The sequence below is a fragment of the Erythrolamprus reginae genome, chromosome 3 (assembly GCF_031021105.1).
Source record: "Erythrolamprus reginae isolate rEryReg1 chromosome 3, rEryReg1.hap1, whole genome shotgun sequence".
Lineage (NCBI taxonomy): Eukaryota > Metazoa > Chordata > Lepidosauria > Squamata > Dipsadidae > Erythrolamprus > Erythrolamprus reginae.
The window spans coordinates 113609725-113624530 of NC_091952.1; the positions used below are offsets into that span (position 1 = coordinate 113609725).

A 14806-nucleotide genomic window follows, 5' to 3' on the forward strand; every position below is an offset into this window, starting at 1 on the left:
AATTGTAGAACTTATTTGATGTATTCAGATGTTGTATATTTTTCTTTGACTGCTTATCAGTTGAACTAATAACAATCTAACTGCTTTTATGTTAATTAAAATTCATAAAAAATTATGTTACTGTTCCTTCTTAATTTGCATTTCGATTTTTTTCTACAGATTTCGTTACATTATATTGAAGCAGAAATTTTTAGAAGCCTTATGTGTAAATAATGCAATGTCTGCAGAGGATGAGCCTCATCACGTAAGCTCTGATACTTATACACAACATTCTCATAATATCTTCTTTTAGATTCTTATTTAAACATCTCCATGTACTGAAATAAGACAGGCAGTGATTTGTACTAGAGCCTTTTCATTCATGAGACTCTTATTCTGAAACATTATTTCCAGAAAAGCTTGAGTAACATGAAATCTGATATCTTTTTTCCTCTAGTTAAATTCCTTTATTTTCCTGAGTTTTTTGAGATATGATTTTAATATGATATATAAGATTGGAAATGTTTCTATTTCTTATTTATCAATGAGTTTGGTTCTTATGCCTTAAATTTGACTGACAAGACAGAGTATTGTTATTATTATGGTTAATCACACAGTCTGAATTCAGACTGGATTTGGCATTTTTGTTTATTGAGTCCTTTCCTGGGATAGGTAGATGTGGATGTTTGATAGTGTTAGAGGTATCACAGGATGTAAGCTATTCCAATTTTGTTTATTTATCACATGGCAATGTTACATTAGCTAGGAGACTACAAAAAACTACAGAGTAGTTATTTCGCTGCCTTTACTATCGTTTAGTTCATACTTAAGCATGGTGCACCACAGGGAGTGAGCTAGCTTCCCACAAGGCTATTCCAAGTAAAGCTGCCTTTTGCAATTGACTGATTTTGAGTTTGTCAATGCCAATGATATTCAAGTGATGCTTCAGTTGTTTTGGAATTGCACTCAAGGTGCCTATTGCTATCAAAATTTTGTTTATTGTTTTTAATTGGATTTGGGGACAACCATCTATGACATATGTGGACCAAGCAGGGGTTCTTACCTTTTGCCGCTCCCGGAATGTTCCTGGAAACCAGCGTGGTGGGCGTGTGGGTGCATCTCATGCGAGATTTGGCTTCTGCGCATGCACCGGAAGCCAAATCTCAAATGAGAACATGCAAGCGATATTTCGGTGATTTTCACTAATATTTTTGCTTCCATGTATACATGGAAGCAAAAAAACACCAAAAATGGACGGAATCATGAGCGAGAGAGTGTCCTCATGCGAGATTTCACTTCTGGCGCAAGCGCAGATGCTGAATCTCACATGGGCACACACGGGCACGCATCGAGGGGGCAGAGATATGTGCACATCTCCATTTCCACTACTGGAACCCCAGTCCCAACCATACCAGGTGCAACCTGCTACTGATGTGGACTGAAGGAAACAAGTAATGCTCTTTTGCATTAAAAAGTAGTCCAGTTTTAATACCAGACCTATAAATTATGTCTTAAGAAGTTGCTTTAAACTTGGTCTAAAAATGTATATGAGAAAGAAATACCACTAGATTTCATAGTAAAATGCACTATATTGTATTGGTGTGATCAACCTTTAGCAGAGAAAATGAATTGCAGCTATGTTTAATTGCATTGACTTTTTTTCCTTAAATAAACAAAAATGTTTTCTCCACGCAGTTGGAATTTACAATGCAGGAAGCTGTGCAGTGCCTACATGCTCTAGAAGAATATTGTCCTTGTAAAGAAGATTATAGCAAACTGTGTTTACTACTCACATTGCCTCGTCTGACTAACCATGCAGAATTCAAGGACTGGAATCCCAGCACCGCACGAGTTCACTGTTTTGAAGAGGCTTGTATCATGGTAGCAGAGTTTATTCCTGCTGATAGAAAACTAAGTGAGGCTGGATTTAAAGCAAGCAATAATCGTTTATTTCAGCTTCTGATGAAGGGGCTGTTATATGAATGTTGTGTTGAGTTCTGTCAGAGTAAAGCAACAGGAGAGGAAATTACAGAGAGTGAAGTGTTACTCGGAATTGACCTTTTATGCGGGAATGGATGTGATGATTTGGATCTTAGTTTGCTATCATGGCTTCAGAATCTGCCCTCTACTGTTTTCTCTTGCGCTTTTGAACAAAAAATGCTTAACATTCATGTTGACAAACTTTTAAAACCTACAAAAGCTGCCTATGCTGACCTTTTGACACCCCTCATCAGCAAACTTTCTCCTTATCCGTCCTCACCCATGAGGCGGCCTCAATCCGCTGATGCTTACATGACCCGTTCCTTAAATCCTGCATTGGATGGACTCTCCTGTGGGTTAACAGGTCATGATAAACGTATCACAGATCTTGGGACAAAAACATCTCCCATGTCTCACTCCTTTGCTAACTTCCATTATCCAGGAGTACAGAACCTTACTCGTAGTTTAATGTTGGAAACTACCGATTGCCATAGCATTTGTGAAGAATCACCTGAACGGTAAGCAATCCTCAACTTTATATATTTATGCAAAGAAATCTGAATTTGAAGTTGTTTTACAGTATAATTATAAACATTAAATTTTCTTTTTTTCCTAAAAGATTGTATAAATGTTTAATAAGTGTAAGAGGAGACACTGCATAATGATCAGTAATTTAGAAATTAAATAGTTGTTTAATTACAAGGGTTATCCAGAAAGTCAGGTTACAAGGCACATAGCTCTCACAGGGAACGTTTGTGGGAGAAGTTGGTATTATTATTGTGTAGCAGGAAGCCTGCGGAAGAGAACGAGCAGTGCAAGTGGTCAGTAGATCATCAACTGGCATTGTGGTGAAGGTCAGAGATGAGTGTCCTCATTCCGTTTCCTGCCAAGTGCGAAGTGCACGCTGTAATACTAAGGGCATGAACGCTGCTGCAATTCATCGCAAAATCATTTCAGTTTATGGAGAGGATGTAATGTCAAGACAGCATGTGACAAAATGGGTACAGAATTTCAAATGAAGAAACACCTTGGTGGAAACACTTTTCCGATGACAATGACGTGAAAATCGAAGTGATGAACTGGCTGAAAAAGCCTCTGTGGGGCCTCTTAGGAATCTCCTGGGAGGAAACAGGGCCTCCACCCTCCCTGTGGTTTTCCCAATCGCACACATTATTTGATTTTACATTGATTCCTATGGGAGAAATTGCTTCTTCTTACAAACTTTTCTACTTAAGAACCTAGTCATGGAACGAATTAAGTTCGTAAGTAGAGGTACCACTGTAATATGTTTTTAAAAGACAAAATTTTGCAATAAACCCATCAAAATACTGAAGTATATTGCAATCAGAGGTGGGTTACTCCCAGGTGAAAATGAACTGGTAGCAACCGACTGGTGATATCATGATAATATCTCTGAACCAGTTCCTTTGGTGCCTGTCCGTGGGTGCTGCCATATTTTTTTGATTATTATTTTTTAATTATGGTGGGTTTTTTTACTTCTATGCATGTACAGAATCCAAGTTTTTGGCACTGTGCTTGCATTGTCATCTTGTTTAGGGCTTGAATTTTTTGCCACTACGCAGCCAAACAGTATGGGTGGAAGCGAACCAGCAGTGAGGTAACTTAGAACCACCCCTGGTTGCAATCCTATATGTAGTTCATGGCAGATCAGTGACTGGTGACTCTACAAATACATATATAATTTACTGCCAAAAAGCTAATTTTAAAGTTCTGCTGCCCATCCATCAATATCACACTGAAAGTAGGATTTCCTGGCCTTTAAAATGGGCCAGTTGGCAACTGAAGTAGGAAATTATATTCCTGTGGCATGTGTCCTATTAAGACATATATTATATATAAATGTTAATATGTACAGAAGAAAATTCACAAATAATAGCTAACTTGCTAACAGCTAATAAGTTAAAAATGTTTCTTTCTTTGCCCTTGGTTGGGTACAATGATTTTTTATACATGTGCCCAAATCAAGCGCTACTTAAGATCCTGCCCACTCTGGATTGCAGGGGTGGGATCAGGTGCATCGGTAAAAATTAAGCTAGGTTAGGGATGGGGTGGTGGAGTTGCCCTACTACTTATCTTTGAATAGTTGCAGCCAGGCCTCAGACACTGCAACACCTGCCTTGTCTTTCCGGCCTGCTTCTGCAACTGATTGCCGCTGCTTGCATGCGTCATCTCCATTTCGCTTTCAGAGGCTGTTGGCAATCTAGCTGCTGTTTTCTAGAGAAGAAAACCTCCTAATGGTTGTCCTGAGAGATAATGCTATCCAGTTCCAACCTCATATTTTACATATACATACTTTATCTAATTTGCACACTCTGTAGTGTAAAACTACCTATCATATTAGCTCAGCACAATACCTGTGTGGAGGTAGAAATTTGGACATAAGTTATTATTCGAGCTGTATTAACCATTTTCTTCTGAGGTTTCGATACCTCTACTTAAGAACTTAATTCGTTCTGTGACCAGGTTCTTAAGTAGAAAAGTTTGTAAGTAGAAGCAACTTTTCCCCATAGGAATCAATGTAAAAGCAAATAATGCGTGCAAACCTATTAGGAAAGAAATAAAAGCTCAGAATTTGTGTGGGAGGTGGAGGAGGAGGAAGAAGAGGAGGAGGACACTCACTGCCGAAGGAAGAAGGTGAGGTGAGGGGAATAAACAAAAAATCCAAAACTTTAAGGCTTTAAAAAAAAGGGGGACTCTGAGGCGGTGAGGAGGAACATGCGCCTCCCATACACCTGGCGCGAGGCTGCCTCCCATATACTGCGCCAGAGAGAGAAACCAAGGGGGAATGGCAGGAAAATGGCCGGGCCTTTGTGCCGCTCTCAAATTTCCTGGGAAATTTTTGCGGGCTCAGGTTCTTAAGTAGAAAATGGTTCTTAAGAAGAATGTTGGATTTTTAAATTTGTACATTGTATATTGTTTGCTATGTTGTGAGCTGCCCCGAGTCCTCAGAAAAGGGTGGCATACAAATCCAATAAATAAATAAATATAATCGATCCATTTATCCTAATATTTGAGCTCTATTTTAGAAAAAAAATAATTCTAAAAAAACAAGAACGTGTTTCTGGTCTCTGTATTCATAAAAGATGTGAAACTCCTGTGGATTCCCATAATTCATCTGGCAATGAGATGACACACCAGAATTCATTCCCAGAAAAAGAGCCAGCAAATGGAACACAGAATCAAGGACCAACCAAGCAAGAAAAAAATGAGGTATTTTTTTAAACTTTCAAATAAAGGACTTCTGAATATTTTGGTCTATGCCTGCGGTGTCAAACTGGATTTCTTTTAGGGCCAGCATTGTTGTCCTCTGTGGTTGGGCCTTGCAGGGGGCAGGGGGAAATGAGATGGTCTGGATGGCCTCCTGCAGCACCTTTCCAGCCAATTAAATGCATTTATTTATACAAAGACTCAATTTTATTCACAATTAAAATTTTGTCTTTAGTGCCATTGATTAAATAGGTCTACAGGACCTTTAGAGGGGAAAATGTGTCACCCGAAAAAGTTTGTTTTCTAAAACAGTCAAATCTATGACTAAGAGGATTTTCCCACTGTTTGGTGTTGTAGTCCCCAGTATTTCTCCTTCCTTCAAGGTAATTTATTCCTTATTTTCTACAACCCCATCTTGAAATGTTTGGGATGCTCTTCTGCCCTTAGAATCACATGAATCTACCAAGCATAGAAGCCTGCGATAGTGAAGATATTTTAAAAAAAATATCCTGATTCTGTATTAAATCCCCCAAATAAAAAAGTATTTAGCCTAGTCTTTATTGAAATAGGAACTAGGTCTTTTCTATAGAAATTTGATTAGAGTACATTTATGTGAATTGAGTTGAGTTGAGTTCAGCATTTGTGGCATATGTTAACATGAGGATAACATGAATATAAACAATTAGACAGTTTGACGGCCAAACTGTAAAGGATAAAGAACATAGAATATAGAATCCAAAATTGCTTCAGCAAGATTTTAACTTTACGAGTTTGTGCTAAACATTTTCCCTTCACTTTGTGCAGAGCAGTTATATGGTACAATTATTTGATGATCATGTTTTCCCTATTTTTAAATCTATTTTTAGCCCCAAACCCAACTGAATAGCAATAGCCTTATGCCTAGGGCGGGAGAGTGGTGCTTAGGGCAATATTATACGTAGGTGACTTCTTTTGGCTAACAGGGCATGCATGGCACAGCTTGCCTAATTTTGGCAAAAAGAAAGCGCCTGTGAATTTAGTAGTGGGGAGGAACTTGTCCAATGGGAATATATAATAGAGTAGTTACCTATCTTTCTTTCTCTGCTTATGAGGCAATAGTAACTTTCCAGCTAAGAGAGGCAGGTAGCTAGCCTGAATTATGTCTAAAGATGAATCTACCAAGCATAGAAGCCTGCAATAGTGAAGATATTTTTAAAAAAAATCCTGATTCTGTACAAAGATCACCAAATGTTTCTCATATGTTATATAAAAAATAATTCAAAAGTTATGGCAAATAACTTTAATAAGAATATGATGGATATGTTCCATAACATTTGATTTTATTTAATCTGTTTTAGCTTCGAGATTCAACAGAACAGTTTCAAGAATATTATAGACAGCGGTTACGATATCAACAACATTTAGAGCAAAAGGAACAACAACGGCAATTGTATCAACAAATGTTATTAGAAGGAGGAGTTAATCAGGAAGATGGTTCAGATGCACAACAGAATCTTACAGAACAATTTCTTAATAGGTTGGCTTTAATGATTTTCCACTTCTGGGTTGCCAAATAACAAAATAATAGCAATAATTTTGACAATTCATTAAATATGAACAGTTGCCAAAAATATATATTTCAAGCTGAGTGTAATTTTCCTTCTGATTGGATTACTTCTTGCAGTTTATGAGTAAATAAGATTTTTATATGTCCTATAGGTCTATCCAAAAGTTGGGTGAATTAAACATGGGCATGGATAATCTGGGAAATGATGTGCAGACACTAAACCAGCATTGCAATGGGACCAAGGGAAATGTATCCATTCCTCCAAATTCTAGTCAGACAATAGCTGGTGATAATGCAAACATTAACACAAGTACACCTCAAAAATTTGGTTCCAGTAATCAGATACCATCTCTTGAAGAATCACCTGTCCATGGAAATCAGATGTAAGTAGACAAATATTTTTGCTGCTGTTAATGGCAATAGCACTTAGACTTACATACCATTTCACAGTGCTTTACAACCTTCTCTAAACGTTTTACAAAGTCAGCATATTACCCCCAACAATCTGGGTCCTCATTTTACTGACCTTGGAAGGATGGAAGACCGAGTCAACCTTGAGCCTGATGATATTCGAACTGCCAAGTTTCAGACAGCTGGCAGTTAGCAGAAGTAGCCTGCAGTACTGCATTCTAACCACTGTGCCACCATGGCTCTGTGCTTTGGGTGAGGAGTGCCTTAGTCAGTTTTTGATTCCTGGGGGCTGAATAGTCAATTCCCTATAGCAGCGATGGTGAACCTATGGCACGGGTGCGTAGGTGGCACGCAGAGCCATATCTGCTGGCACGCAAGCCATTGCCCTAGCTCAGCTCCAGTGTGCATGTGTGTGCCAGCCAGCTGATTTTTGGTTCACACAGAGGCTGTGGGAGGGCGTTTTTGTCTTCCAGATCCTCCAGGGGGATGGGAGAGGGCGTTTTTACCCTCCCTTGGTTCCAGGGAAGCCTTTGGAGCCTGGGGAGGGTGAAACATGAGCCTACTGGGCCGACCAGAAGTTGGGAAACAGGCCATTTCTGGTCTCCAGGGGGTAGGGGAAGCTGTTTTTGCCCTTCCCAGGCATTGAATTATGGGCGTGGGCACTCGTAAATGCGTGATAGCATCCACACACCCTCTTTCGGCACCCGAAGAAAAAAGGCTTGCCATCACTGCCCTATAGGTTTCTTGGCAAGATTTTAAAAGTGGTTTGCCATTGTCTCCTTTCTAGGATTGAGAGACGAGAGAAGGTCTCCTCTCAAATAACTCATTTAATATGTGGAAATTTAATCTAATAGCTGTTTGAGTTAGGCTGAAATCTGAAAATTGCATTTGTTTGTTTGTTTATTTGAATAATACTGTCTTCAAAGTTGGATTTAGTATCTTTATTATGACCCAGTCTATATTGAGGTCCACTCTCAAGATTATAATGCATGTGGATTCATCAAAATTAGATCAGTGGCATATGTTTCCAGTTCAGTCCACAAGGATCTGATGTGGGATTTCTGTTTTTATTGGGGACATATAAGTTTATTATCAACAGACTCTAAAGACACAAAAATCCCAATTCTAATTTAAGCGTAATTCTAGCTGAATAGTAAAATACCTCAAATTCCTGAAGGCTATCAAGCTATTCCTGCGCACTTTTAGAATTATTGATTGCAAAATGTGCATGACTTTCACTTTGGGGAGAAGACCCTGTTAAATCTAAAAAGAAGTTGAGTTCACTGCGGAAAAATTATATATGAAGTTTAAAACAAAAGTACAAAAAAAAAAGGGAGGACAGCAGCAGAAGGACAAAGGAAGTTAGAACAAAACAAGGGACTTCAATATAGGATTTTATTGAAAGTGGTCTGCAGGAATTTGGGTGTAATAATGAAAGTTAATTTAAAAAACATGTTATGCAAATATTTCAATAAATCTTCTATCAGTCTTCTAGTGTTGTGAGCCTCTTTCATTTCAATTATATTAGAATGGATTGTGTTTCTGGTCTCAAAATTTTTAAAAAGATAAAAATGTATTTATCTCACTTTGTCGGATTTAATTTTGTGCATTTAAACAGTATGCCAGACCAAGCTGCCATTCAGGCACAACATGAAGATTCTTCAGGGAGTGTAAGAAAACCAAGAAGTGATGAGGTAGGATTTTAGATCTTTTCTCACATTCAACTTTTCAGACTATACCTTGAAATCTGCTATTGTCTTGGCATTTATGAAAATATTTAAAAGTTGTTTATAAATAATGATGTATTGATTAATTGTGCCATTGAATCAGTGTTGGTTGTTAGCAACCACATAGACATACATTTTCTAAGATGATCTGTTCCGATCCTGACCCTTCAGCTACGTCATTGGTGTACTTAAAGTTACTATAATTGAATCCACCTTGCAGCTGATTGTTTTCTTTTTCTTTTCATGTTTCTTAGTATTATGGACTTCTCAAGATAGATGGGTCTTTGTATAAAATACAGTGGTACCTCATGATACGAATTTAATTGGTTCCAGGAGGAGGTTCGTAAGGTGAAAAGTTCGTAAGACGAAACAATGTTTCCCATAGGAATCAATGTAAAAGCAAATAATGTGTGCAAATCCTTCAGGAAAATCCCAAACTTTAGAAGGGAGGCGAACAGAGGGCAGGGAGGAGCAGCTAAAGGGGGCGGGTGGAAGAAGCAATGCTAGGCTAAAAGGTGAGTGGGAAGGAAGAAAGGCAAGGGGGGTGCCCCTCCCTTTTCTTTCTTCAAAAGACACCCTTTCAGTGCCTCTGCAAGCACGCTGTTCTCTGCAAAGTCTTTCCCCCTCCAAGCCGCCCCTCCCTTTTCTTTCTTCAAAAGACACCCTTTGCTGTTCTCTGCAAAGTCTTTCCCCCTCCAAGCCGCCCCTCCCTTTTCTTTCTTCAAAAGACACCCTTTCAGTGCCTGCAAGCACGCTGTTCTCCTACTTTTGTTAATGCAAAGTCTTTCCCCTTCCAAGCCGCCCCTCCCTTTTCTTTCTTCAAAAAAGGGGGGATAAAGAAACCCCTTCACCATCCCAGCAGCAGCGGCTTGGGTTCGTGTGGTGAAAATAGTTCGGAAGAAAAGGCAAAAAAATCTTGAACACCGGGTTCGTATCTTGAAAAGTTCGTTAGAAGAGGCATTTGTAAGATGAGGTACCACTGTACATCTAAAATAAGTAATTTGAGTCTAGCCGTTTGTGTCTCTCATTTAGTTTCATAGTCCATTCATTTATTTTTGTGGGCTATCCACACCATTCTTAACAGTCTTCTCTATTACCAACAAAAGATAGAAATATTCTATCTTGGTTTTTTTTTCAAAATCCAACTTTTGCTTCTACAGAATGTCACAAGGAAATCTTTGGCTGCATGAGTCTGATCTTTGTAGTATTAGACTTGTCACAGCATCCGAAAATATTTTCTAAGCTGTTTATTGTTTTCCCTCCACACCAAGTACCAATCTATGACATATTTCTTGGTTTTACTGTTGGTGATTGATTCTAAAAAGGAAAACTATTCTATTTCAGTGTCTTCATCATTAATGCTGGTTACTGTAGCTGTTGTCATTAACTTGGTCTTAATTAATTACTTAATTTTATTTAGTTTAATATTTATTTGTATTTGTATCCTATTTACTTCCATTTAGCTTCTAGATTATTTGCATTTTCAGCTTTCAAAATAATGTCATCAGTATAGCATAGAATATTGATGTTTCTTGCTCCAGTGATGTTTCTTGCTCTAGTTTCTGTGCTCACCCTTTTCTAATGCAACATCACTCAACATATATTCAATATAAAGACAGAATGTACACGTTGTCTTGTTTCTTTACCAACATGGAGCCAGTCTTACAAAGTTCCAGCTAGATCATGCCTTCCTATCCAGTACATAGATTTCTCATTAGGACAATAAGACACTCTAGGATTCATATTTTCCTAGGGACATTTTACAGCTTGACATGGTTGACCTGTTATATTAAATGATTGTCTGTGAAATCTAATTGACCTTATTTGATCATTGATTGCATTGTGCCCAAGTATTGTCCTTGATATAGTCAATCTAATTATGTAAACAAAACTGCTCCTTTGTTTTTCATGTCCTAAGTAGTAAGCAGTAAGCACTTTGGACTGAAAGTGTCAAATTCCAATCCATTTCAATTAGCTGGTGCCTGAGATATCAATGTGTTATTTATCACTTATTTTTTTATTTTGTTGAGGTTTTCCACTGAATTCTTCCTGTGTTCGACTGTAACTATGTCTTTGTAGCTTCATATTTTTTTTCCTTTACATGGCAACAGCAGCAGCTCGACATCCAGAAGGATTTAGCCTAGTTGTATTATAATTATTGTATTTCTCTGAGTATAAGATGCAGCAGAGTATAAAATGCACCTAGATTTTAGAGGTGGCAAACAAGGAAAAAAGTATTCTCTCCAAGAAATCTAATAAATTATTATTATTATTGTTGTTGTTGTTGTTGTTATTATTATTATTATTATTATTTAGATTTGAATGCCGCTCCTCTCCGAGGACGAATAATATAATTATTCTCTGCTATTTAAAAAAAGATACAATAGCACTTGGCCTCTTCAGATCAAGCATTTATTTTAAAAAGCTTCTTCATTTTGTTAAGAACAGTAATACAGCAGTCTTTAAAAAATAAGTCTAATAATTTGAACATTCTATAGGCATTTATATTTATTGACTTACCTCCTTGCAGCAAACAACAGTCAGTTTCAGCACACCCTGATTAGCACAAAAAATAAAAATCTGCCTCTGCCTCCCAGGAATTTCCCTCCTTGCAGTTTGCGTTTCACTTTCAGTTTTAGCACAAACAATTAATAGTTCCATGCTGCAGGGATTGCCATTGCCTATTGCTACCTGCCTGCAGCTTGAATCAACTAATGGTCGGAAGGCCGATAATCAGTTGCTTGTGCTAATCAGGCTCTTAGCTGTTTGCTGCAAGGAGACAAATTGCTAGGAGGCAGAAGCCAAAGGGTGAGGGTGGCTCGGTGGGGCTACATTCTACAGAGAGGGGCGGCATATAAATCTAATAAACAAACAAACAAGCAAACAAATAAATAGGACGCACCCAAGTTTTCCTTCTTTAAGGTGCGTCTTATACTCCAAAAATACTGTGATTCTAAAAGCTGAGTTTATTTTCTAATCTTCTATTTTGATTAAATATTACAACTACTTTTGTATACGATACCTGCTGTAAAGGTTTTTTATAGTTCTTATTACAATATATATATATATTTATTAGAATGTACTTTTTCCTCTGCAAAAGAATTGGTAATCATATGGAGTATTGGTGTCCAAAATAACTTCATGTTTGAAAAGTAAATAAAAACAATTTAATTTAATTTGAAAGTCATTTTTAGATTTTAATTGTATGTTTGTTAAACACCTAAAATTTAGATTTCCCTGAATATAAATTTAATTATAATAAAGTTAATCTAAACAGAAATATTTAATTTTGAATTACCTGTTAAATACAATGAGGCTTTCCTTTTTCAAACACAAATTACTAGAAATTACTTTTTTATTTTAAGGATTTATACAGTTAAATTATTGCTACTAATATTCACATACTAACTGGATTTTCACAGTGATCTACAGTTTTTAAAATGATACAAGATACTCAGTTATATAAAACTAATGAAATATTAAAAATTCTTATCTAATCTCATTTAATTCTGTGACATTTCCTGTTTGTTCACCTTGTTTTTTTATTTTTATGTCTCATTTGCCTTTTTTGATTCCTTAAAAATGTTTAATAAAAATATAATTTTTAAAACATTAATTTTTATACTTGTTTCCTAATACAAATAAAGTTCATATTTATATTACTGTTTTTATACAGCAGGATGACAAATCAAAAAAACAGTTCATTTGTATCAATACTCTAGAAGATACACAAGCTGTCAGAGCTGTGGCTTTTCATCCAAGTGGTACTCTCTATGCTGTTGGCTCCAATTCCAAAACACTGAGAGTCTGTGGCTATCCAGATCTCCCGGACGCAAGGTACGAATAATGTATTGGATTTTTCTCATCACTTGCCAGGTAATACTTGCATCCATGTTTGCTCTGCTTTTTTGTTGCTCTTTTCTCACCATTTATTTTTAACTAACTGATATAAAAATATCACTAGAATATTATCTGAAGTATTTTATATACACAAGTTTACTTAGATTTATTTTTCACACTCAAGAAAACATAATTGGGTTCAGTTTTTCATTTCAGTAGCAATTGGAAATTCCATTAAGCAAAGTATTGGTACAATTTTGTCCATTTTTCCTTGGGAGATTTTTATTAACACATTGACTAGGCCAGTGATTTTCAATCTGTGGTCCACAAACCTCTGGGAGGAGACATGATGTCGTCACAAGAGTGCTATGAAGGCTTGAAGAAATGTTATGATTTAAATCTTGATTTAAGTTTAGGGGATCCGTGGCCGTAAAAGGCAATTAAAGGGAGTTTGTGGTAAAGAAAAGGTTGAGAACCACTGGACTGAAAGATATAGAGTACAGGATACATTGCATTTTAGTCTCTTTGAAGGTAGGTGATTGTAGGCTGTGGGCTTTTTATTTTTGTGCCCTAGAGTCATTTAAGAGAAAGTGGTTGGCCTGGCTTTGTGCCTAAAATGGAATTATCTATTCCCCCAAACTGGCTTTCTAGATGACTTTAGTATAAATTTGTAATTTCTTAAGGTTGTTGTTGATGCTAGATGAAGCAGACTAAACATCTTTTTTTCTGGTCTTTCTTTGGGAGATTAGCTCAAAACACACACACACACACACACACACACACACACACACACTTTCAGTAAAATTTCCAATTGGATAAATAACTTTAGTATCCAGTAATAAATACCGTAATCAAAACCATCAATTCATACTTTATTTTAATAATATGATATAAATGACTCTTTAACACAATAGCCTAAATAACAATCCTGTGAGGTGATTTACAGTATATTGAATTTCAATGATTGAGACAAATCAAAATTTAACTTTATCAATAAAAGCACTTGAAAATTTGATAACAATGAATTCTTACTATTTAGTTGCATTGTTTAAAGTACATCTCATTTTATTTTATTTCAGTTTATATTTTATAAACATTTCCCCAAAAATTGAAATACATTTTTGAGCACACTAAGATTCATATACATTTTCTATACAGTTTCCCTGTTATTTCAAGACATTTATAAAATACTGTATAAACCAAAAGGCATAGTCAACTTGTTAGCTGTCCATTACTTATTTGTTCAGAAACTAAGAATTTGATTAGTTAATTTTAAAATGTAAATTGATTAAGTATCTCATGGTAGGGATTAGGCAGTGGCTCTCCCATGCTTTCGTGCAACAATTTTTGATCCTCAAATAGGAAAGTGGATAAGGAAACATGACAAACATGATGTTCTGACACAAGATGTTCTGATACACCTTTGCTGGCGGGGACAGGGAAAAATGCATATCATATTTCTACTTTGTATCTAACTGTGATAAAAAAATTCTCTGGCAACTCTTTTTATTAAAAAATGAACTTCTACAAAGTTGTCTTCATCTTATCCCTAGGCCAAGAATGAAATGGGTTACATTTCTTAATTTTATTGGTGTTAAAATATAAGTAGTCCTCACTTATCAACAACTAATTCAGCAACTGTTTGAAGTTATAACCACTCTGAAAATGAAGGCTTATAAGCAGTCCTCAAAACTGTTGCATCCCTGTAGTTACATGATTGCAATTTGGACATTTGTGAACCACTGCACATTTATGAAAATTGCAGCATCCTAGGATCACATTATCATCATTTGTAGCCTTTATAACTTTATAACTTCCCAAAAAATCAGTGGGGAAGCCAGCAGGAAGTTGGAGGATGCAATAACATGATTTTTCACTTAATGACCTGCAATGATTGACCTTTCACTTTATAATTGTATTGCATAGTGAGAGAGCCGCTGTCCCAATTGTAGTCGGAAAATGAAGACTATCTATTATCTATCTTTCTTCTAATTTTGCTACCAACAATTAAATTATCATGCACAAATGACCAATAGCAGGCTTTATATTGGTGACCTTAATGAACAAGTAGTTCTATTAAAGTCATTGTGACTAC

The 14806-nt window shown here is 36.5% G+C and overlaps 1 protein-coding gene across 4 annotated transcripts in view; it reads left to right on the plus strand.

The window, feature by feature from the left end:
* The window catches only part of WDR47 (WD repeat domain 47), a 41412-nt gene that overhangs the window by 17273 nt on the left and 9333 nt on the right, over positions 1–14806 (plus strand). For all 4 annotated transcript variants that reach the window (XM_070746405.1, XM_070746403.1, XM_070746404.1 and 1 more), the window contains exons 4-10: positions 160–244; positions 1675–2477; positions 5064–5190; positions 6525–6703; positions 6886–7116; positions 8763–8838; positions 12548–12708. In XM_070746405.1, coding sequence (XP_070602506.1) covers positions 160–244; positions 1675–2477; positions 5064–5190; positions 6525–6703; positions 6886–7116; positions 8763–8838; positions 12548–12708 — 1662 coding nt within the window. The remainder of the gene's footprint in view (positions 1–159; positions 245–1674; positions 2478–5063; positions 5191–6524; positions 6704–6885; positions 7117–8762; positions 8839–12547; positions 12709–14806) is intronic.